General features: G+C 40.7%; 3 protein-coding genes across 12 annotated transcripts in view; 1 reads left to right on the top strand and 2 right to left on the bottom strand.

The window, feature by feature from the left end:
* Window positions 1-1,817: 1,817 nt before the first annotated feature.
* On the bottom strand, window positions 1,818-14,328 carry LOC133473286 (gastrula zinc finger protein XlCGF57.1-like). Of its 3 annotated transcripts, none has more exons than XM_061764901.1 (6): window positions 13,868-14,328; window positions 9,561-11,904; window positions 9,079-9,168; window positions 2,787-5,899; window positions 2,417-2,527; window positions 1,818-2,094 (listed from the first exon to the last, which is right to left on the bottom strand). In XM_061764901.1, exons 2-4 carry the CDS (start codon window positions 9,685-9,687, stop codon window positions 4,542-4,544), a joined length of 1,575 nt encoding a protein of 524 aa, XP_061620885.1. In that variant the 5' UTR covers window positions 9,688-11,904; window positions 13,868-14,328; the 3' UTR covers window positions 1,818-2,094; window positions 2,417-2,527; window positions 2,787-4,541. The 3 variants fall into 3 exon arrangements, with proteins under 3 accessions (XP_061620885.1, XP_061620886.1, XP_061620887.1); XM_061764902.1 differs by having other exon boundaries at window positions 14,292-14,309; XM_061764903.1 differs by lacking the exon at window positions 9,079-9,168 and having other exon boundaries at window positions 13,868-14,327.
* Window positions 13,247-23,600, top strand: part of LOC133473306 (serine/arginine repetitive matrix protein 1-like) — a 35,829-nt gene continuing 25,475 nt past the window's right edge. For 4 of the 7 annotated variants that reach the window (XM_061764934.1, XM_061764932.1, XM_061764929.1 and 1 more), the window contains exon 1: window positions 22,769-23,089. The gene's annotated coding sequence lies outside the window, so the exon portion shown is untranslated. Of the gene's footprint in view, window positions 13,854-22,768; window positions 23,090-23,600 lie in introns of those variants that run through there. The other 3 variants (XM_061764937.1, XM_061764940.1, XM_061764933.1) reach the window with 3 other exon arrangements.
* On the bottom strand, window positions 15,740-17,801 carry LOC133473301 (zinc finger protein OZF-like). Of its 2 annotated transcripts, none has more exons than XM_061764922.1 (2): window positions 17,336-17,801; window positions 15,740-16,936 (listed from the first exon to the last, which is right to left on the bottom strand). In XM_061764922.1, the coding sequence occupies exons 1-2, from the start codon at window positions 17,475-17,477 to the stop codon at window positions 15,915-15,917; spliced, it is 1,164 nt and encodes a 387-aa protein (XP_061620906.1). In that variant the 5' UTR covers window positions 17,478-17,801; the 3' UTR covers window positions 15,740-15,914. The 2 variants fall into 2 exon arrangements, with proteins under 2 accessions (XP_061620906.1, XP_061620907.1); XM_061764923.1 differs by having other exon boundaries at window positions 17,366-17,795.

Genomic DNA, 23,600 nt, shown 5'->3' with positions numbered 1-23,600 from the left:
TTAAAAGAAAAGGTGATGTAACACAGTGGTAAACATGACCCTGTCCCAGCTTTTTTGGAACATGTTGCAGCCATAAAATTCAAAGTTAATGATTATTTGCTAAAAGCAATTAAGTTTATCAGATTGAACATTAAATATCTTGTCCTTGTAGTGTATTCAATTCAATACAGGTCAAACATGATTTGCAAATCATTGTATTCTGTTTATATTTATGTTTAACACAACGTCCCAACTTCATTGGAATTGGGGTTGTATTTGCTGGTATTCATGTTTGCAGCTCTCGCTAAGACAAATTTGTCCTAAGGGAGACGGATATAAGAAAACTTCAGGTCCTAGGCTCTTTCTTTATACGCATCATAGTTTTAATGGAGCAGCATTTCCCAACCTTTTATTCATCCAAGGCACATATTTTGTGTTAGAAAAAATATCATGACACGGGTTAGGGTTAGACTAACCCTAACACACTAACTTTTAACTTCTGGTTCACACAGTTCATGCATTCCATTGCATTACTGCTCCCCCTGAGGTGTGAGTGTGTAATTACACACAATATATTATGTTACAGTAGCGGGAAAAATCAACTAACCCTAACACACTAAACAAAAATGCCACAAAAGTTACGGATAATCGGCTTTTGGGTGAAATTCCAGGATGAACCTAAAATACATTTAAACTTAACACTAAACCAGTGAACTTAATTTTACCTTTTGTGGATGTATTAATAATTAATATTTCCAAGGACATCCACTTCTATGCCTTTCTGTGACTCTTCCAGTTTCTCTTTATGTCTGTTTCAACGTGCTGATGAGGCTTCTAACTGGATGTTCTCAGGAGGGAAGTGGCCACTGAGCTTAGAGTGTTACAGTGTCATTATAGCAAGACTGGAAGAGTCACAGAAAGACAGAAGTGGATATCCTTGGAAATGTTTATGGATCTAACGCATTTAGCGATGTTTGCCATTCGGTTCCTTGTTAGAGAACAGCACGTTGTACAAAAAGTACTGGAACATTGAACTAAATTTTCCATTGAGATCAAACATTTTCAACAACTTGTCCAAATTGTCAGCATTTTAAAACAGTTCATAACAGTACAGTGGAATAGCAGGGGATATAGATAAAATGTGCACATAATTGACACCTATTAGAATTACATTGCCCAAAAAGTGATTGTTGGGTTCAGTTACGACTGTAAACGGTCCATAGGTGAGTGTGAATGGTTGTTTGTATGGACCACAAATGTAATGTCAACACACACCACTGATCACAGTCCTGTAGCTTCTTCATTCACTGCTGCCAATCGGCACACATATGTTTCTCAAGCTGATACTTGTAAGAAAATCTTTGATCACAAACAATGCAGCTCAGCGCTTTCTCCCCCGTGTGTGTTCTCATGTGTGTGATCAAATTGGACCGTACTGAAAATCTTTGACCACACAGTGAGCAGGAAAAAGGTTTCTCTCCTGTGTGCGTTCTCATGTGCGTTACCATATTGGACCTGATTGAGAATCTTTTGCCGCACACCGAGCAGCTGAAGGGTTTCTCCCCAGTGTGTCGTCTCGTGTGTCGAACAGTATAGACCGTTCGCCAAAACTTACAGACTGAGCAGGAAAATGGCTTCTCTCCAGTGTGTGTTCTTGTGTGTGTTACCAGAGATTCCTTCTGACAGAATCCTTTACCACACACTGAGCAGTAATATGACTTCTCCTGTGTCTGTGTTTTTGTGTGTGTCATTAAGTTTCTCTCCGGAGCTAATCTTCTTACACAGACTGAGCCGATGAATGTTCCTTCTCCTGTGTGGATCACCATGTGCTCTTTCAGATTTTTCTTGCAAATAAACATTTTCCCACAGTGAGAAGACTCTAAAGGTGTAATTTCCCCTTTAGAGTGTCCATCGTCAGTGTCAGGAGAGTGTGACGTTATGTCGCCACGATTTGGTAGTGGAGGCATGAGGCTGTCTCCTGGTCTCCATCACCTTCATCATCTTCACTCTTCACAGGGACACCCGTCAACGCTAACTTGATGATATCACCCTCATCGTCTTCCACTTTGGTGCGCCACTCCTGCTGCTCGCGATGAAGATCTTCTTCAATGACATCTGCAGGACACAAGAAGACAAACAGGTTTGGAAACGTCAAGCTTTCCTCAGTCAAGGCACATTGTTGAGCTTGCTGTGAATGGAAATAATCGTTCGTTGCGAGGCTACATGAAAAATGTTTACCTAGTCGGGCATCTAGATGAGCAAATTGTCTGAACTCCTTACTTGGGGTTATCTTGCTAACTGTCTCTACTTTCCAGCTGTCAGTCTGACAACTGTTTCAAGCGCAACAGAATGGACCTTCCGGAAGAAACCGGTTATATGAATAGCGTTAATGATAAGACAGAACATTACTCAACATGTCAGGAAGACGTGAACAAACCTGCCATGTGGAACTCAGTTTGAGGCTTGAAAACAGCGTCCAATAGTTGACGCTGTCGCTCGTTCTCCTCTCTCGTCCGACAAAGTTCCCCCTCGTATTCTGCTATCGTTCCTTCAAGCACCACAAATATTTATTCAACGGTTGCACTTAGTCGTTGCCTCAGCAAGGCTCTCAGCATTTCTACTTTACACATTTTCACACGATAATCACAATTCTGTACAATCTTGCTCGATTCCAATGTGTCGCTTCAAAGCGCGAAGTCAATCAGATCATCACAATTATGTTGCCTTTACTCTTACACTAAAACAATGTTTACTCTATTTTTATAACGAATAAAAATTGTCGTGACAAAGAAGGAAATAAGACGTACCCAACAATCATGCTTGCTAACGGTTTCTTCCTCTTCGTCTTTTTCTGTTTCGGTCTTCTTCGGCGTCTTTTTCTTCCTCGTCTCTGTAATGATGGTTTAGGCGTTTTCCTGCCATCATCTGGTGCGGAGTGTTGACTCGATTTTGTTTCCTTTTCAGCTGGTTCGTCGCCAGTTACAGACAAGTCTTCAATTGTTAATATATGTTTGTATTGTTTTGCTTCTTTGACTGCATAGCGTTTTTGTCCAAGAAATTAGTTCAGTCGGAATAAAATATCATTCATTTGTATATTTAAATTTCAGTTTGTTTACACAATGGACAGGTTGGAAAATATCCCCAAAACTAAATGCTTTAGTATTTTCAGAAGCACACTTCCTCACCTTTACAGTATTGCTCATAGTGCAGTCTTTCTACAGCAAGATGGGGGAGATTCCGCTTCTTAAAATAAAATGTAATTCTTCTCCATGGTCAGCATAGGGTATCTATCTCCAATTTTTAATATAAAAAATGCTTCATTCATTTGCTATAAAAAAGTGCTAGCCCTTCAAGGCCTCTTTCAGAAACTGAAAATTTGATGTGTAATTGATCCCATGTCCCAAAATGTATAAATGATGTAATCGGGCAGAAAACATAAGCTGAAGGTCGGGAGTAGATGCAGCAACAAAACGCCTTCAGCAACATGCCCGAGGCATCAAACAGCTGATAGATCACTATATTTTACAATTTTGGAGCCGCATTTTAAACACTTGGCATTTTTTTTTTATTAATTCAAATTTGGCATGCTTGTTAACAACACTCATCTCTGTGGTGTGTCAAATTTAAAATAAGTTTTCTTTTCACTTTATAAAGTCTTGAAAGACACACACACTCAAGGCATGCAAACTGCCAGAATGGAAACATCCACTCCCAACTAGTTTAAATGTTCCATCCATCCATTTTCTGAGCCGCTTATCCTCACAAGGGTCGCGGGAGTGCTGGAGCCTATCCTAGATATCTTCGGGAAGGAGGCGGGCTACACCCTGAACTGGTTGCCAGCCAATCGCAGTGCACAGACAAACAAACAACCATCCACACTCACATTCACACCGACGGGCAATTTAGAGTCTTTAATTAACCTACCATCCATGTTTTTGGGATGTGGGAGGAAACCGGAATGCCTGGAGAAAACCCACCCAGGCACAGGGAGAACATGCAAACTCCACACAGGCGGGGCCGGGAATTGAATCCAGGTCCTCAGAACTGTGAGGCAGACGCTCTAACCAGTCGTCCACCATGACGCCCAGTTTAAATGTGGTTTTTATTTTGATTTTTTTCCAATGTATATCAATATCTATCTCAATCGATACCCTTTTTGACAATTTGGTATTTACAATACGAATGAACCGAGAAACTTTCCCTCCCCCATTACAATCAGAATGAGGCCCTTAAAGGCACACCTCCAACACGTAAATACTACAGGATGTACAGTAATCACAATTGATAAAACAAGAATATTTCTTTACAGTCTTTTTTATTATATATTAAAGTATTATTTTCTTTAATACAAACAAAACAAAATCTTGTTTTTTTGGGGGGGGGGGAGCTTTAACAGATTAGTGACATTTCCATTCATTCAGTGGGTCAGTAAATTGAGTTAAAAGCCTAATCAAGAAATAAATTAAACTTGCAAGTCAAAGTATTCACTGTAAATGAGTAGCAACATATATATGCCAGTAATAATAGGAACTTGTGTTTATACACCCAAGAATTCTTAAATATTATACGATACTCAAAGCCATCACTGGTTGACCAAAACACCCATGTTTGTCAAGCTGATACTTATGAGAGAATCTTTTATCACACACACTGCAGCAGTACACTTTCTCACCAGTGTGTGTTCTCATGTGCTTAACCAGTTTTGAACGTTCACTGAAGCTGTAGGTGCAGACTGAACAGGAAAAGGGTTTCTCCCCTGTGTGTGTTCTTGTGTGTGTGTTTAATTGTGCCTTCTGGGCGAATGTTTTACCACAAACCGAGCACGCAAAAGGTTTCTCCCCAGTGTGCGTTCTCATGTGCTTAGTTAAATTATTCTTTTGAGTTAATCGAAGACCACACACTAAGCAGGAAAAAGGTTTCTCTCCAGTGTGTGTTCTTGTGTGTCTTCTTAAATGTCCCTTTGTAGAAAAGCTATGACCACAAACTGAGCAGGCAAAAGGCTTCTCCCCAGTGTGTGTTCTCGTGTGGACTATTAAACTTTTCTTGATTGAGAAACTTTTACCACAAACTGAGCAAGCAAAAGGTTTCTCTCCAGTGTGTGTCCTCGTGTGAATTATTAAATTGGACTTCTGAGTAAGTGTAAGACCACAAATTGAGCAAGCAAAAGGGTTTTCTCCAGTGTGTGTCCTTGCGTGTGTTCCCAAATATCCTTTCTGAGTGAATCTTTTACCACAAACTGAGCAGGCAAAAGGCTTCTCTCCAGTGTGTGTCCTCGTGTGTGTGTTGAAATGTCCCTTCTGAGTGAATTTTTTACCACAAACTGAGCAGGAAAAAGGCTTCTCCCCAGTGTGTGTCCTTGTGTGTGCGTTGAAATGTCCCTTCTGAGTGAATCTTTTACCACAAACTGAGCAGGAAAAAGGCTTCTCCCCAGTGTGTGTCCTAGTGTGTGCGTTGAAATGCCCCTTCTGAATGAATCTTTTACCACAAAATGAGCAGGAGAATCGTTCCTTACCAGCGTGTGTTCTCTTGTGCACTCTCAAAGCGTACTTTGCACTAAACGTTTTGTCACACTGGGAGCACTTCAAGTGTTTGTTGTCCCTGTCATGAGACATATCACCTTTAGAGAATTCCTCCTCCTCCTCCTCCTCATCATCTGACGTTGTGTCGCCACTATGTGATTGTGGCGCTAAGAAGCTTTCTGCTTGTGATCCTCCACAGTGGTCTTCATCACCCTCTTCTCCATCACCTTCAAGCTTCACAATGACGCAAGACCAAGGCAACTCAGTGATGTCAGCGTCCTCCTCCTCTTCTTTAATGCAGCGGGACTCTGGCTCCTCTTCCTCTTTGATTTGGAGGGAACCTGGCTCGTGCCTGGAGCCCCACTCCTGCTGCTCAGGATGAAGATCTTCTTCACTGAGGTCTGCAGGACACAAGACAGACACATATGGTTTGGAAAAGTCAAACAATTCTCAGTCAAGCCTCGTTTTATGACTTTGATATTGTGTATTATTGTCTATCCATGTTTTGGCACATTTTCTTTATGAAATGGTTTTAATTTATTCCCAACTGTCTATTCTCCTCATTTTGTAGGCCACATTGCTTCTTTACATACACAACACGTGTCTGAAAATCCCAGCCCTGGTGTCACAAAAGACATACACTTGAGTAATTGCATTCAAAAATTGAATTTGAAAAATACAATTTGAATTTGTATTGTTTAATTTGAAACATTGCCTTTAAAAACTGAATCTGAATAGTATAATTCGAAATTGAATTTATTAGTTTGAAACTGAAGTCCAATAAACTTGGAAGTTTTGTTTTTTTCATCCACAATGAAAAATCCAATTATATATTTTCACATTCAGTTTGATCATTTCAGATAAAGTTTGATAAATTCAATTTAAAATTAGCTGTGACGGACATCCGGGAACTGTAAGGAATAGCAATCAATTGGCGATACGGAGATCTCGTCTTCGGCCAATCAGCGCGTCCGTTTTTTTAATCACGTGACAGAGACTTTCCGGAAAGTCAAATCTTCTAACCAGCAACAGTATTTTAACCTTTATACGACCTTTTCATAACCTTTGTGGAATGCAGCATACGGTCAGAAAGAGATTAAAAGTTGCTTCCTCTCGCATATCACACCGACATGACGAAGTCGTCTTTCCGGTTCTTTTCCAACGTAACGTAGTCCAGGCATTGAACTCCATGCCTTAGGCTTTGCTGCCTAGGGGTAGAAACAGCATACAGCACATCTCGATACAGACAGCACTGTTTCAAATGAATTTAGGGGGTTTACGTGAATGAATTGGAGTCCAGCCCTTATGCATACTTTGTCCATTTTTTTGGGACATTTTTTGGACTTTGATGGTTTCAACCAAAGACAAAACTGTTCAAGTCAAAGATTAGCGGGCTGAAATTTGGCCTCACAGTTTTTAACAAGTTAAAAGCCATGGTTATTAAAATTGGAGATAAACATTGACTATATGCTATTATCCCATTCTTTGGCAGCATTAATTCCCATTATAAATCACATTTTTCAATATACTGTAAACCTGATAATGCTTTTCCTATGAATACTGAATGAATCCAAGCATTTGGGGTGTGTTTGGTGTCTATTCCACCCCTAAACCACCAAATGGAACCAGAGGTCAACGCATTATTTATTTATTTTTGCAAATCCAAGCTGCAGGAGATATCCTGCTAATGTCCAAAAGAAAATGGACAAGGGATACATAAGGTTAAAGGTAAGGTTAAGGTTAAAATACTGTCGCTGGTTAAAAGATTTGAATTTCCAGACAGTCTTTATGTCACGTGATAAAAAAAGGAAGGCGCTGATTGGCCGAAGACGAGACCTGTGTATCGCTAATCTATTGCTATTCCTTACAGTTCCCGGATTTCTGTCACAGCTAATTTAAAATTGAATTTGTCAAACTGAATCTGAAAGGATCAAACTGAATGTAAAAATATATAATTTTAGTTTTCATTGCAGATCAAAAAAATCTCACATTGACTTTCAAGTTTATTGGACTTCAGTTTCAAACAAATAAATTCAATTACAAATTACATCATTCAGATTTAGCTTTTAAATGTAATGTTTCAAATTAATAGAAATTCAAAACAGGCTTTTCAAATTCTGTTTTTGAATGCAATTATTCAAGTGTAGAAATTCAAATTCAATTATAAATGATTCAAATTTAGTTCTTGCTGCCACATATTTCAGCCCATACACATTTCTCTTTTTCCCTCTCGGACTTATTTGGACACTGGACATTTCATAACGTCCTCAAATAACTAAAAACGATGCTTGGTAATTTATTTTTTTTATTTAATTTTTTTTGGTGTTGTGTCAAGGTGCTGTCTTGCTGACGTGTTGTTCAGACACTGAATTAGCATATTCTTAACAGTTGTCATTTTTCAAATTTTAAAATCAGATACTGTAAATCTCTTATTTTATTTTAATGCAGTATTACTATATCATATCTTCCGCCAATATGACCTCTGGGTATTAGAATGTCATTTGTGGAGTCCTGCAGGGATCGGTACTCAGTCCTCTTTTGCTCAGTGTTTGCATGTTGCTTGCTTGGCAATATCATATAGAAATGTAAGATTAGCGTTTTAACGACGATACTCAGCTATACATGCCATTAAAACTAGCTACCCCACGTGATTGCTCGTGTCTCGCTGAGATTAAATGGTGGATGTCCTGTAATTTTTTGCTTCGTAACCCTGAGAAAACTGAGCTGTTGATAATTGGCCCTGCTAAACACAGCCACTTGTTTAAGGACATCACTCTTGAGTTTTGACAAAAGCAGCATGACCAAAAGTGAGTCAGCAAAAAATCTGTGTTGCATTTGTCTCAAATCTGTCCTTTCAAAAGCACTTTAAGAAGATTGCCAAAACTGCGTTTTTTCATCTTTGTAATACAAGATATGGCTCATTTTATCCACTAGTGACGCAGAGATCATAGTCCGCGCATTTGTTGAGTCTCAGCTCGACCATTGTAACGTGCTGCTTTGTGGTCTTTCTGTGTCTAGTATAAAAAGCCTGTAGTTAGTACAAAACGCTCCAGCAAGATATTTGACAAGGACGAGAAAGTTCGATCATATTACCCCCATTCTGGCAAACCTGCATTGGTTCCTGTTCTACCTGAGATGCGACTTTAAAATCCTGTTACTGACTGAAAATATTCCATGGATTAGCACCCTCTTATCTCGCTGATTTAGTTGTACTGTATGTTCCGTCCCAAAACCTACACTCACAAAACGCTGCTCTTTTGATGCGAGAGCCACAAAGCAGTCCGGAGCTTGGAAACATTTTCTATTCCAGTACTCTGGAATGCTGTAACCGTGGATATTAGAGCTGCTACCTTAGTAGAAATATTTAAATCCCAATTTAAGACTTATTTTTACTCTTTGGCATCTAGTTTAAGTACACGTAGGCCTTGTCCTGTGGGTTCCCCCCCTTGTCTCCTGCTGTGTCCTTTTTTTCCATTTCCTCAAGAAATGACACAATATAATACAGGTAATAGCTTTCATTATCTTCCACTGACAATTATTGCTTTGAATTAATACAAATAATAAGAAATGTTCTCAGGACATTGAATCAATCGCAACTGGATTGTTCTGGTTGTCTTAGAAGATGTTTCGCCTCTCATCCGAACGGGCTTCGTCAGTTCCTCCAGTTGACCTGGATGAATGAGAATATTCACAGGCCGACTAAGAATAATAACACATATTTTGTCATCTATTACTCAACTGATGTTACAATGTTTCAGTTTTTCCCCCCAAGGTATCGTTTCAGTATTGAGATATTCTCGGCAGGTGTAATATTGAAGTCAGAATTGTAATATTATGACAACACTGATTTCTATAAATGTGAAGTGATAGTGGCGGTAATAAAAAGGAAGTGGTTAAGTCGGGTAATTCAACCACTGAAGGCCCAAGTACCAAAGGCATGCCCCGCACTGCTTATAGACAGACCAATGTTAAATAAAATGTTAATAATTTCTTGCAAATGCATGAATATCGTGAAGAAATTGAACTAGTTACTAAACATTTGAGTGTAAGAAAAGAACAAACCTGCCCTGCGTAACACAACTTGAGGCTTCTTGAAAACGGCGTCCAGTTGTTGACTTTGTCGCTCGTTTTCTTCAGTTCCAGCGAATTCCTCCTGGTACTGTTCTTCTTTCACACTTTTTGCCCACATTTTCACGACACCTTTTACGGACACGCTATCTGTGCTGAGCGATGTGTTGCTCACAAACGTGCCTCTTTGTTCACAGCTAGCAAACTGAGCTAAACTAAGCTAGCTGCAGAAGCTTCAAAGTGCACCCAGGCGAGTTTTTAATCCTGACACGAAGTCTTAAATTTCCTGGTGGTGTTTAAGTCCAGTAAAGTAGCGACGTACTGGGTCGAGGCATGAATAAATTCAGTATTAATTCAGGAAGAATTATTTAGGGAAGCCCAGGCCTTTGTAGTCTGAGCGACGTCACATCCTTCATGACGTCAAGACGCCTCGCCCCGCCCACTGTTGGTCATTAGATGACGCGAATCTTCGTATTATGAAAATGTAGTTTATTAATTTTTTCTCAACCTCGCACATCAGCTTGGGCTCCTTCCCTGCCGGATAGGTGACATTCCACGTGCCTAGAGCCAGCTTCTGTAGCCGGGGATCGGATCACCAAGGTCCCCGCCTTCGGTCACCGCCTTGCTCACACTGCACCCGACCCCTATGGTACCTCCCACAGGTGGTGAGCCCATGTGAAGTCAGTGTGACGTGAAAAAAATAAAAAAGTGTGAAGTGAAAAAAAAAAAATCAAAAATCACATCCGGGGGCATTAGCTGTCGCTCAAAACAAATTAGCCAATGAGGACACATTCCTCATAAAGCCCACCCACCCGTGAGGTTTGTGCCAAAAGTCAGCGAAAAAAAAGAAACGTAAAACTGAAACCATAAACGAAAAAAATAACAAAAACTGAAACTTAAGTGAAAAAAACAAAAAACGGAACCGAAAAAAACAAACGCAAATGCAAAAGTCGTCATCGCGTTTGCGATTTATAAAGTTTTGTGTGAATCTTTTTGGCAGAAATCTGATTTCATAGCTAAACTTCATCAAGCATGCCCACACAAAACTAAAATGTTCCCGGTACATGTAAGTAAGAGGTACAGCAGGCTTGCTGCTTTATTTGTATTATCGCCCAGTTGAAGTTTACTGTAAAACTTACACATAAAAGAGAATTATAAACTGTACATCTAAACTAAAATGTTCCACCAAACTATGTAATTTCATCCAACAAAAATCCGCTATCTTAATCCTTACATATAATTCTACAATTATTTTTAGTATCACGGAAGTCATTAGGAAAAAATATTCTTTTTTTTACACACAAAAGAGGTGGTGAAAACGCATCAATGATGATTGCTTAAAACGGATAGATGGATGGATCACGAGATGTCGCCCTTGAGCAAAAGAAAGAGATCAAGCATGCATACAAACTGATAATTAAAAGATAACCTTAAACACATTGCAATGGTAAATCTTCTCATCAGTGTGTGCTCTCATGTGTTTAACCAATTTTGATTGAACACTGAAACGCTAGGTGCAGACTAAGCAGACAAAATATTTTTTCCCAGTGTGTTTTCTTGTGTGTCTATTTAAACATCTTTTCTGACCAAATCTTTTATAACAAAATGAGCATGGAAAAGGTTTCTCCCCAGTGTATGTTCTTGTGTGTGTTCTTAAATGTTCCTTTACAGCGAATCTTCTACCACACACTGAGCAAGCAAAAGGTTTGTCGCCACTGTGTTTTCTTGAGTGTTTAACCAGTTTGGAACGTTCACTGAAACTGGAGTTGCAGATCGAGCAGGAAAACGGTTTCTCCCCAGTGTGTGTTCTCGTGTGTATGATTAAATTTCTCTTCACAGAGAACCCTTTACCACAAATTGAACATGCAAAAGGTTTCTCCCCAGTGTGTGTTCTTGCGTGTATTTTTAAATCTGCCTTCCGAGTGAATTGTTTACCACAAACTGAACAGGCAAAAGGTCTCTCTCTGTGCGTTCTCATGTGCCCTCTCAAAGTGACCTTGGAACCAAATGTTTTGTCACACTGAGGACATGTCAAGTATTTGTTGTCATGGTGACATGTCATATCACCTTTAGAGTGTTCTTCATTATCAGTGTCAGAAGAGTGCGACATTATGTTGTCACTCTCACATTGTGGAGCTAAGAGGCTAGACAGCCTGTGATCCTCCATAGTGGTCTTCATCCCCCTCTTCTTCATCAGCTTCAATCTTCACGATACAAGGGAACTGCAATGCGGTGATGTTGCCGTCCTCTTTAATGCAGGCGGGCTGTGGGTCCTCTTCGTCTTTCATGTGGTGGGGCTCTGACTCCTGCTGCTCAGGATGAAGATCTTCAACGACATCTGAAGGGCACAAGATGACAAAAACATGATTTGATCAAATCAAACTTTGCTCTAACTTTGATGTGTATTATTGTTTGAATTTTTTTTTCTTTTTGGTAATGTAAGAAATATGTGTAATTATGAGGTCTGAGAGCCACATTTACATTCCGTTCAAAGCCATTCAAGACAGTTCAGTAATTGAAAATACACAATCAGTAGTTTTCAGGATGGTTAGGGTTATGCATTATTTATTGCACCACACCCAAAAAGAAAAAACAAGACATAAAACTTGATTCTTGTTAAGAATGTTACAGTACAGGTACATCACAATAAATTTGAAGAGTGTCAAAAGTTTCACTTAAAGTACTTAAATGAAAAAGGTGAAACTCATATCATAGAAATGCACTATACACACTTAGAATGAACTATTTCATGATTTTTTTAAATGTATATGTATAATTTTGATGATTACAGCTTACAGAATATGAAGACCCCAAACTCGCCATCTCTGGAAACTAGAATATTACATAACAAACAATCAAGAAACAATGAAAAATATTTTCAATGTAGAAATTAGGCAGGTATTTGCCTTCTGAAAAGTATTTTCCAAAGTGTTTAATGGATCTATGTAATGTATAAGTACTGAAATAAATAAATTCAACTCTTTCACCATATTCATTACAATTTTAGAATTACAATTATTGAGATGTGCCTGCATAGCCATCCATTTTCTCCTCCTTATTCAAACAATGTTATAATAAATACAAATAAAGCTATTCATATTCTATAAATGTATAAAATAAGTATTGTAGATGAGGGCCACACAGTTCTAAGGTTCGATTTTCGGCTACGGCTTTTAAGTTTGCATGTGCCCCCCCGTCCCCCTCCCCGTGCATTTGTATTTTTTTTCCTGGGTCCTGCGACTTCCTCCCATATTATAAAAACATGCAAATTAACTCCGTTAAAGACGAATTGTCTAAAGGTGTGAATGTGAGTGTGAATAGTAGTTGGTCTTTTTGTGCCCTGCGATTGGGTGGTGATCAGCCCAGAATGTTTCTCGTCTCTCGTGAAAACTGAGCCGAGTTAGATTTTTGAGCCCGAGGTGGCCCAAAATTAGCCGGAGATGGCCGCCTCCCAAATGTATTTGCAGATGTATTTGGAATGTATTTCCAAACCCATAGAGCGGTGGGAAGTAAGAGCTAGCAAGACCTGAACACTATCAGAAGGACACACCTAGATTTATATCCTAAATTGTAATATTTGTTCCATGAAATAGTATTTATTTCTTCCCAACAGTTTATTGGTTTCTGTTGGCTGCACTATTTCCTATAGGTGTATGTTGGATTTTTTTCTTTTCTTTGTCCAATCAGATTTCACCCTCTATCTGTTGCCATGTCAATCTAATATGACCAAGGGCTGATGTCGCTTCCACTGTTTCCCAACCTTTATGTTTTACAGGTGAAGAGTCTCACGGGACGGGAAAATAATTTAATTTTAAACAAAGCTACAAATCTCAGCAGCTGCGAGAGATTTTATTTTTTATTTTTTAATAGCGCTTGAAAATGTTAAAATAGCTGAGCCACTATCTCAACATTTTATCTTATTTTATAAAGAGAATATATATTTTTCTTTCCTAATATCCTCCACTCCTTAATAGAAAAATACTAATAATTTGAAGTTCCATGTTTTGTCATCTATGATGCCGCTGCTTTTACTTATGTTTCAGTGTCAGTGTACTATCGAGGTACTTTATGCAGATAGAATATCGAAGTCTGAATTTTGGTCTTCCGGCAAATTGGCAACAATAATTTTCACCATCGTGACGTGTTGGGTAGTCACTGGAGACCCGGGTACCAAAGGCTCGCCATATAGTCGGGATTCTCGGATGGATCATGCCAACAATGTTTCATTAAAGTTATCGGCATTATTATCTGTAAGAACTGAAAGTGTTTACTGAACAAGCGAGCGTGGTAAGTGAACAAACCTGCTCTGTGTATTAACGCAACTTGAGGCTGCTTGCAAACTGCGTCCAAAAGTTGACGTTGTTGCTCGCTCTCCTCTTTTGTTCCACAAAGTTGCTCCTCGTACTCTTCCTTCACACTTTTTGCGCACATTTTCACATGATAAGCACAACACTTTACACTCACACGTGATCTCTGCTTAGCGATGTATTGATAACAAACGAGTCTTTTTGTTAGCGGCTAGCAAGCTAAGCTAAGCTAGGCAGTAAAGCTGTCCTAGGGCGTACTGTGACTATCCCATGAAGTAATTTTTAAGTGGCGTGATTATTTACGGCATAATGACGTCATCTATCGCATGAATGTAAAGCTTCAACTTCGTTTTGTAATAATTTAGGAATGATTATTATTTTAGTTTTTAGTGAAGCATTTTGGTTAGCCAAAACGTACACGGAAGCAGATCGGCAGCAGACGTTGTACGGCGACTCCACTTGGACAAACTGCTTGCAACGACAATCAAACAATCCATCAGATTTAGTAAAACCTCCGGGTCAAGACAGACACAAAACGGATACAGTAATGGTGAACCGTCAGGGCCAGCAAGGTCTTCTCTGTCGGCCTAAAAACATTAAGATTGACTCACATTTACAGCTTCAATTCTAATATTTGTTCCATGAAATATTAATTTATTGTGCTTCCTGTTCAGCTGGTTGGGTCATGCAGAATGTAGGATCTATACAGGCTTACCATTTTATGCTGGAACAGTTTTCTGTGCAACAAGGGAGTTTGGTAAAAAGTTTACCCTCTGTGGATTTTATATTGTGATGGATATTTATTGGAAAATGCACTCAAGACAGAAGAAGTTCTGAGGAGGGACACAGAGAGAAAAGAGAACATGCAGTGCAAAATGTTCACTCACCTCTACACAATCACATTCACACATACTGTACCTATCAATATTTTAATGTTGGCGTTTCATGATTCATTATTTATCATATTAACACTTATTTGTGCTTGTAAACCTGAGTAACTGCAATGGATTACCAGGCGGCATCTACTTTACCGTGTTGACGCCAGGACGGCCTTAAGCAGGGGGGGGCATGTTAAAAGCAAGATCTCCTTGGGTTTGTCCTCCCCTCTCTCTCTTCCTCTCAGGCTCTTCCATTCTTCCAGGCTCCAAGTCGTTAGCTGGCCGTTGTCACCCGCGTGGGACCTGCATGCCCTTTTTGGTCCTGGGACTCTAAAGCGTTTGGTCTCTGCACACTCTGATGAGTTTTTCTGTGGCCTCTGTGCGAATCTCATTGATCATTGCTCTGTTACACTACAAGAAGACAAAGCTGGATAGCTTTGAGCCAAAAAAAAATGCAAGTTTCAACCTTCTCATCATCTCAGTACATCCAGATTTTAAGTAACAGGGTTGATGAAAATTAGCCGGGGTACATAAATTTAATGTTAGTAGGATCATTATCTTTGCACTTCCCTCTGCTTATAGATACTGTATCATATCACACACTCACTATTATAAATACGTCGATTAATTGTCTTCCGTGGATGAAATATGGTGCCCCTGCAAATGAACTCCAGTAATGTCTTAAAGTTATCAGATTTCTTTCCAAAGTTTTCCCAGTTTTTATTAAAACTGGGTGATGCTCTGTGGTAAACTAACCTATGATTACGTTTACATCGTTATAAAGAGTTATGAGTTATTCTTTTGCTTGAAAGACCCAAAGTAGAATGCAGGCTAATAATTCATAAATAACACACTATTTAACAATCAGTTAACACTAGTAGACACAGACATGTTGTGGTGAAGAAAGAGTTGAGCTGAAAGATCTTCATTCTCACTCTCAACTTTTGTCATGAGAAGTGGGTAGTGCCTGAAAGATTGACATCATGAATTCAACTGGCCCAAATGAGTTATAATTTAATATACAATAATATGATGGTAATAGTAATTGGAAATTATATTTATACACACAACAATGAATAAATACCATATGATACCCAAGACTATCACTGTTTAACCAGCACATGCAAATCATAATCAACAAACACTGAAACTGTAAGTGCATACTAAGCAGTCAAGAGTTTTCTCGCCAGTGTGTGCTCTTGTGTGTGTGTGGTTAAATATGCCTTACGAGCGAATCTTTTACCACAAACTGAACAGGCAAAAGGTTTCTCCCCGGTGTGTGTTCTTGTGTGACTTATTAAACTTGTCTTTAAAGAGAAGCTTTTACTACAAACTGAACACGCAAAAGGTTTCTCTCCAGTGTGTGTTTTCATGTGACTTGTTAAATTAGACTTTTGAGATAGTTTAAGACCACAAATTAAGCAGGAAAATGGTTTCTCTCCAGTGTGTGTTCGTGTGTGCCTTTTTAAGTTTTCCTTTTCAGAGAATGTTTGACCGCAAACTGGGCAGGCAAACGTTTTCTCACCACTGTGTGTTGTTGAGTGTCTATTTAAGTGTCCCTTTGTGGAAAATCTTTTACCACAAACTGAGCAGGCAAAAGGTTTCTCTCCAGTGTGTGTTCTTGTGTGCCTTTTTAGGACTCCCTTTACAGAGAATCGTTTACCACAAACTAAGCAGGCAAAAGGTCTTTCTCCAGTGTGCGTCATAATGTGCACTCTCAATGTGTACTTGGTACCGAACGTCTTGCCACACTGAGGACAACTCAGGTATTTGCTCTCATTGTTACGTGCATCACCTTTAGAGTCTTCACCATCATCATCATCATCAGTGTCAAAAGAGTGTGACGTTGTGTCGCCACTATCTGAAAGTGGAGCTAAGAGGTCGTCTCCTTGTGATCCTCCTCCACAGTGGTCTCCATCACGCTCTTCTTCATCACCTTCAACCTTCACAATGACAAAAGGAGATGGTGATGACGTGATATCAGCCTCCTCCTCTTCCTCTTTAATGCAGGGGTGCTCCAGCTCCTCTTCCTCTTTAATGTGAGATGGCTCTGGCTCCTCTTCCTCTTTAATGTGGAAGTAGTCTGGCTCCTCTTCCACTTTGATGTGGTGGGACTCTGACTCCTGCTGCTCCACCTTGGAGCTACACTCCTGCTGCTCAGGATGAAAGTGTTCCTGACTGACGTCTGCAGGGTACATGAAGACAAACACACATATTATATTAAATTATCTAAGGAAATTCCATTACTAGACAGAGAAAGCAATAAATATCAAACATGAAAATAAAGTGACTCTAACAGTCTAATCCACGATGTTTCAAATCGTTATATTTATTACGAACGACAGACAGAACGTCTTTCAAACCTGACAAAACAGTGTTTACGTGGTATGGAAAATGACACAAAATGGCCACTAGATGACAGCGTGCAGCAGCAAATGAAAACAAGACACAATGCTAGAAAGCAAGCACATTACACACTAAAGGCCCGCCGCTGCATAGTAAAGATTCTCTCATGTTAAAAGTCTTGTATTAAATAGAAATAACGTTATTCGTGCAATGAGGCGATATTGTTGAGTCTACTTACTAAACATTTGAGAGTACGAATTGAACAAACCCGTTCTGTGTAACACAACTCGAGGCTCCTTGAAAACAGCGTCCAGTCTATCGTTTTCCTCTTTAGCTCCCCAAAGCTTCTTCACATGCTCCCCTCTTGCTTTTGCACTCATTTCACAAAACGGAACACTCACACTTGATCTCTGCTTAGCGACGTGTTGCTAAGGAAGGCGTCTCTTTATTCATTCGCGGCTAGCAAGCTAAGATAGCTGGAGATGCTTCAACGTGGACCGACACTAAGATTTAATGAATTACGTTTTAATCCAGTCAAGTAGAATTGGACGTAGTGCGTCGAAGCTTCGGTAGATTCAAACTGTCATTAATTTCGGAGGAATTATTTAGTGAAGCGAGTGTGGTTACGTAATGCATACAGAGAAGCAGATTTGCAACGCAGGTAGTACGGCAACGCCACTTGGACAAACTATCTCGGCAACAGCGACATAAAAAAACGACACTTCTAGTAAAACAGTACACAACAATGAATAAAAAGATAGCCTGCACCGAAAGAAGCCAACTAGTACATCAGAATCAGAATCATCTTTATTTTGCGAAGTATGTCCAAAAAACGCACAAGGAATTTGTCTCTGGTAGTTGGAGCCGCTCTATTACGACACAGACACTCAAATGACAGAGAACACTTGTGAGACATAAAGACAATAAGAAAAACAGTCACTGAGCAATAAAAGGTTGCTAGTAATCTGGTAATGCCGGTACAAATGAATGTTTTTTTTTTTTGACAATTGTGCAAAAAGATGTCCTCTAGCACTTAGATCAGTTTGAATGACTAATATAGCAATAGTCCGCTTCAATGACCATTGTGCAAAGAGCGGCGAAACCTCAAGGAATGTATGCAGTTTAAAGTGACTAGTAGTGCGATAATCTGGGACAATGTTGATTGTGCTAATCAGAATCAGAATCAGAATTATCTTTATTTGCCAAGTATGTCCAAAACACACAAGAAATTTGTCTCCGGTAGTTGGAGCCGCTCTAGTACAACAGGCAGTCAATTTCCAGAACACTTTGGAGACATAAAGACATTGACAAAAAACAATTGTGCAAAAAGATGCAGAGTCCTCTAGCACTTAGAGCAGTTTGAATGACTAATATTGCAATAGTCCGGTGCAATGACCATTGTGCAAAGGGCGCTGAGACTTCAAGGATTGTATGCGGTTTAAAGTGACGAGTAGTGCGATAATCTGGGACAATGTTGGTTGTGCAAATGTTACAGATACTCCTCAATCAGTGTGCAAATGGAGCAGATGCTACTCTGGCATGAGTGGCCAGTATATGCAAATAGTGCAGCATGGCGAGACAACTACAGTGAGTGCACGAGGAATACATAATTGGCCCCACAGAAATGTGACAACAAACTCAAGTCAAAAAATTGCCATCTTGTTGTAATGGAATTATAGGTTAGGTGTTTAAGAAGTTGATGGCAAGAGGGAAGAAGCTGTTGGAATGTCTACTAGTTCTAGTTTGCATTGATCGGTAGCGCCTACCTGAGGGAAGGAGCTGGAAGAGCTGGTGACCGGGGTGCGGAGGGTCCGAGAGGATTTTGCACGCCCTTGTCTTAGTTCTGGCAGCGTGCAAGTCCTCAATGGTGGGTAGGGGGGTACCGACAATCCTTTCAGCAGTTTTGATTGTCCGTTGTAGTCGGAGTTTGTCCTTTTTTGTAGCAGCACCAAACCAGACTGTGATGGAAGAACACAGGACTGATTCGATGACTGCTGTGTAGAACTGTCTCAGCAGCTCCGGTGGCAGGCTGTGCTTTCTCAGAAGCCGCAGGAAGTACATCCTCTGCTGGGCCTTTTTGAGGACGGAGTTGATATTGGTCGCCCACTTCAGGTCCTGAGATATTGTAATTCCCAGGAACTTGAAGGTCTCGACGGTTGACACAAGGCAGCTGGACAACGTGAGGGGCAGCTGTGGCGAAGGATGGCTCCTGAAGTCCACGATCATCTCTAGTCTTGAGCGTGTTCAGCTCCAGGTTGTGTCGGCCGCACCACAGCTCCAGCCGCTCCGCTTCCTGTCGATATGCAGACTCGTCACCGTCCTTGATGAGGCCGATGACAGTGGTGTCATCTGCAAACTTCAGGAGTTTGACAGTCGGGTTCGCTGAGGTGCAGTCGTTTGTGTAGAGAGAGAAGAGCAGCGGAGAGAGGACACAACCTTGGGGCGCCCCAGTGCTGATGCTGCGTGTGGATGAGGTGGCCTCCCCCAGCCTGACCTGCTGTGTCCTGCCTGTCAGAAAGCTGTAAATCCACTGCCAGATGGCAGGTGAGACGCTGAGCTGGAGAAGCTTGGATGAAAGGAGTTCAGGGATGATGGTGTTGAACGCTGAGCTGAAGTCCACCAACAGGATCCTCGCGTAGGTCCCTGCACTGTCAAGGTGTTCTAGGATGAAGTGCAGTCCCATGTTGACTGCATCATCCGCAGACCTGTTCGCTTGGTAGGCAAACTGCAGGGGGTCCAGCAGGGGACCTGTGATACTCTTGAGGTGGTCCAGCACGAGACGTTCAAAGGACTTCATGACGACAGATGTCAAAGCGACAGGCCTGTAGTCATTCAGACCCGAGATTGCAGGTTTCTTGGGGACTGGAATGATGGTGGAGGGTTTGAAACAGGATGGAACTTCGCACATTTCCAAAGACCTATTGAAGATCTGAGTGAAGACTGGAGCGAGCTGGTCCACGCAGACTTTGAGGCAGGATAGGGACACATGGTCCGGGCCTGCCGCTTTGTTAATCTTGTGTTGTTTGAAGATGCGTCTCACATCCTGTTCATGGATGGTTAACGCAGAAGTCAGAGGTGTGATTGTGGTCGCGGGTGCGGCCGGGTGGGTGTGTGGTGTGAAACTGTCCTTTTCAAAACTGCAGTAGAAGGTATTCAAGTCGTTGGCTAGTGTGCTATTGTTCTCAGCTTGGGGGGATCGTCGCTTGCAATTAGTCAGCGATTGGAATGCATGCCAGACTGATTTAGAGTTGTTTGCGCTAAACTGTTTTTCCAACTTTGCTGCATGGTTCCTCTTTGCAATGTTAATTTCTTTAGTCAGCTGGTTTCTAGCTCGATTATAGAGGGCCCTGGCCTCGCTCTGATATGCGTCCTCCTAAGCTTGGCGAACCTGCTTAAGTTTAGCAGTGAACCACGGCTTGTTGTTGTTGAATGTGCGAAATGATTTTGTTGGTACACAAACCTCTTCACAGAAACTGATATAGGATGTGACAGTGTCCGTATATTCATCCAGGCTGCCAGCTGAATTTTCAAAGACACTCCAGTCTGTGCAGTCTAAACAGCTTTGAAGTTCCATCTTGGTTTCATTGGTCCACTTTTTGACTGTTTTCACTGTAGGCTTCGCACATTTAAGTTCTTGCCTGTACGTCGGTATTAAGTGAAATTAAGCAGTGATCAGACGAGCCCAGGGCTGCACGAGGTATAGCACGGTATGCGTTTTTTACCGTAGTGTAGCAGTGGTCTAAAGTATTATTTTCCCTGGTAGGACAGTCGATGTGCTGCTTGTATTTAGGGAGTTCGTGGTTGAGTTTAGCTTTGTTAAAGTCCCCGAGAATAATGAGGGGTGAGTCCGGGTGTTTTTTTTTCAATTTCGTTGACTTGTTTGGCGAGCTTTAGCAATGCGGCGTTCGTGTTAGCTTGAGGCGTTATATAGACTCCAGCCAGTATGAATTATGCGAACTCACGTGGCGAGTAGAATGGTTTACAGTTTAAGAATAGCGACTCCAAATGCGGGCTGCAGTGTCTGCTGAGCACCGTGACGTCCGTACACAATTTTTCGCTGATATAGAGGCATATCCCGCCGCCCTTTGTTTTCCACGATGATTCCATGTCGCGGTCCGCTCGATGAATGTGGAAGCCGGGAAGCATGACGGCGCCATCGGGTACAGCGTCGCAAAGCCAGGTCTCCGTGAAGCACATGGCCGCGGAACGTCCGAAGTCTTTACTGGTCTTTAACAGAAGATGAAGCTCGTCCATTTTGTTGGGTAGGGAGCGTACATTCGCGAAGTGGATCGACAGGATCGCCAATCTGTGTCCTCTCTTGCGGAGTTTCACCTGAATGCCGACACGCTTCCCTCTGTGGCGCCGCTTCCGTCTCCATGCGCCGAAAACCGCGGACGCCGCTCCGGTGAGTAACTCGGGGAAAAAACTGAGCAGATATTCGAAAGTTGGTGACAGAAAGTCCGGAGTAGCCTCCTTGATGGTTAGCAGGTCTCCCCTTGTGTAAGTGAGTCGTGTAAGGTCTCCAAAGACGGACGAAAAACACAAAAACAAAAGACAATACTAGAGAGCGCGTTACTGAGGCGACCACACTGGTAGGCGCCATCTTGTAATAATTACAAAATCTTGTAATGTTGCAGATACTCCTCAGTCAGTGTGCAAATGGGGCAGAGGCTACTCTGGCATGAGTGGCCAGTATTGGTCAACAACAGATATGCAAATAGTGCAGCGTGGCGAGACTACTACACTGAGGGCCCGAGTAACATATAATTGGCCCCACAGAAATGTGACAACAAACTCAAGTAAAAATAATTGCCAGCATGTTGTAATGGAATTTGTCAAGTAGGCGGCCGAGCCACATGAAGCGATGGATGTAATAGAACGAAGATAGTAATTGGCTTATGTGGGTGGGTTCATATGATTGAGCTTAGCCCCAGTTTGCAATTCCTAGTTTAACCACCAAGGGTCGCCAAATCAAATTGAGATCATGAATAAGTGTCAGCCCCAGTTTGCAATCCCTGGTTTAACCACCAGAGGTCGCCAAACCAAATTAGAATTATGTAGAATTATGAGTCGCCAGTTCAAGCAAAGAAGTTAAATGTCCTAATCCTATTAAACCCCGTATTATGGTAAACAAACACATACTGAAGTCAACCACTTATAACCATTGTTTGATTTTATATCCTTGAGATGATTTTGATGTTCTCTTTGACTTGGATGTACAATTAGGAATCATTGATAAAAAGTACATCAGGCCTGGATAGGCTGTTATATACTATTCTTACTTTTGAAATACTAAAGGGAAAATGCTTTGAAACGGCTTTTGTGTAAGAACTGTAACCTGTGTGGAGTTGTCTCGCTCAGACAAAAATAACACATGATATATCACATAAGGATGATTGAACCTGTTGAATGCATGAGAGAATTGGATTCACATGGAAGTATATACAATTATTAACATTTAAAATATACTCAGGTACTGCTGTATTGCTTAGAATGATGAGATGAAATGTGTTGTTTGGAGTCAAGACATATGTAATATGCTTGGAAGTGGATGTATTTACCAAAAAGGAGCCTATTTTGAGTGAGCAGATAAGAGGTCAGGTCAGGACAACGATGATGCCATTCTGAGGGAAAAACAGGAAACAGGTGTTTCCTGTTTAGGTCAAAATAAGAACACGCTGAGAGTAAAAATAAGAGTTCAGGTCACGACAACGCTGACGCTATTCTGAGGGGAAAACAGGAAACAGGTGTTTCACACTCAGGTCATATCAGGACAGCGCAAACAAAAGGAGTATTTTTAGAAAAAGGGAGTTTCTGGAAAAACCAAGGGTTTAAAAGCCTCAAACGAGGGGAGAGCGAGGCTTCCTATCCTGATCCAGGATGGGGAGACACACGCTCTTTTCTTTCGCAATACTAAGGGACATGGTGGCAGGAGGGATTTATCAAGCTACTTGGATAGCGATTCATTTTTGAATATTCCTCTTTAAATTGGGTAAGACTACAATATTATTATAATAAGGTAACTAGTAGAACCGCTATTGATATTGCGTGGATAAGGGAAGAGAGCTAGTCAGCTGTTCAGGGTTTCTTATATTCCGAATTATCTTATTATTAATTGGCATCACGGCTCCGTAGGACTTGATCACTCCTTAAGGCTCACTCAAAAGGCAATACTTGTTTTATGATATATTATTTTTAACTACTTCTATTTCTTTTCAATTTTTGTTATTATTTCATTATTGATTTTTTATATTATAAACCCTTTCTGTCATATTATTATTTTAACCTTAAGTAATCACTGAAATAAATACCTTGCTTTAATTCTATTCTATCTTTGTCATTCTTATATTGAGAAGTTATCTCATTTTTAATACTCAACCTCTTACAAGTGATTGAACGTCTATGATACCAATAACATCGGGTAGTAACACCATCCCAAAAAGTAACTCATTCATATTACTTCGGCTTAACAATAAAACAAATCCGTACGGTTCTAACAAGGA

Source organism: Phyllopteryx taeniolatus, unplaced genomic scaffold, assembly GCF_024500385.1.
Source record: "Phyllopteryx taeniolatus isolate TA_2022b unplaced genomic scaffold, UOR_Ptae_1.2 contig_24, whole genome shotgun sequence".
Taxonomy (NCBI): domain Eukaryota; kingdom Metazoa; phylum Chordata; class Actinopteri; order Syngnathiformes; family Syngnathidae; genus Phyllopteryx; species Phyllopteryx taeniolatus.
Note: the sequence above shows the minus strand (reverse complement) of the source record. Positions and strands in the feature narration are given on the sequence as shown.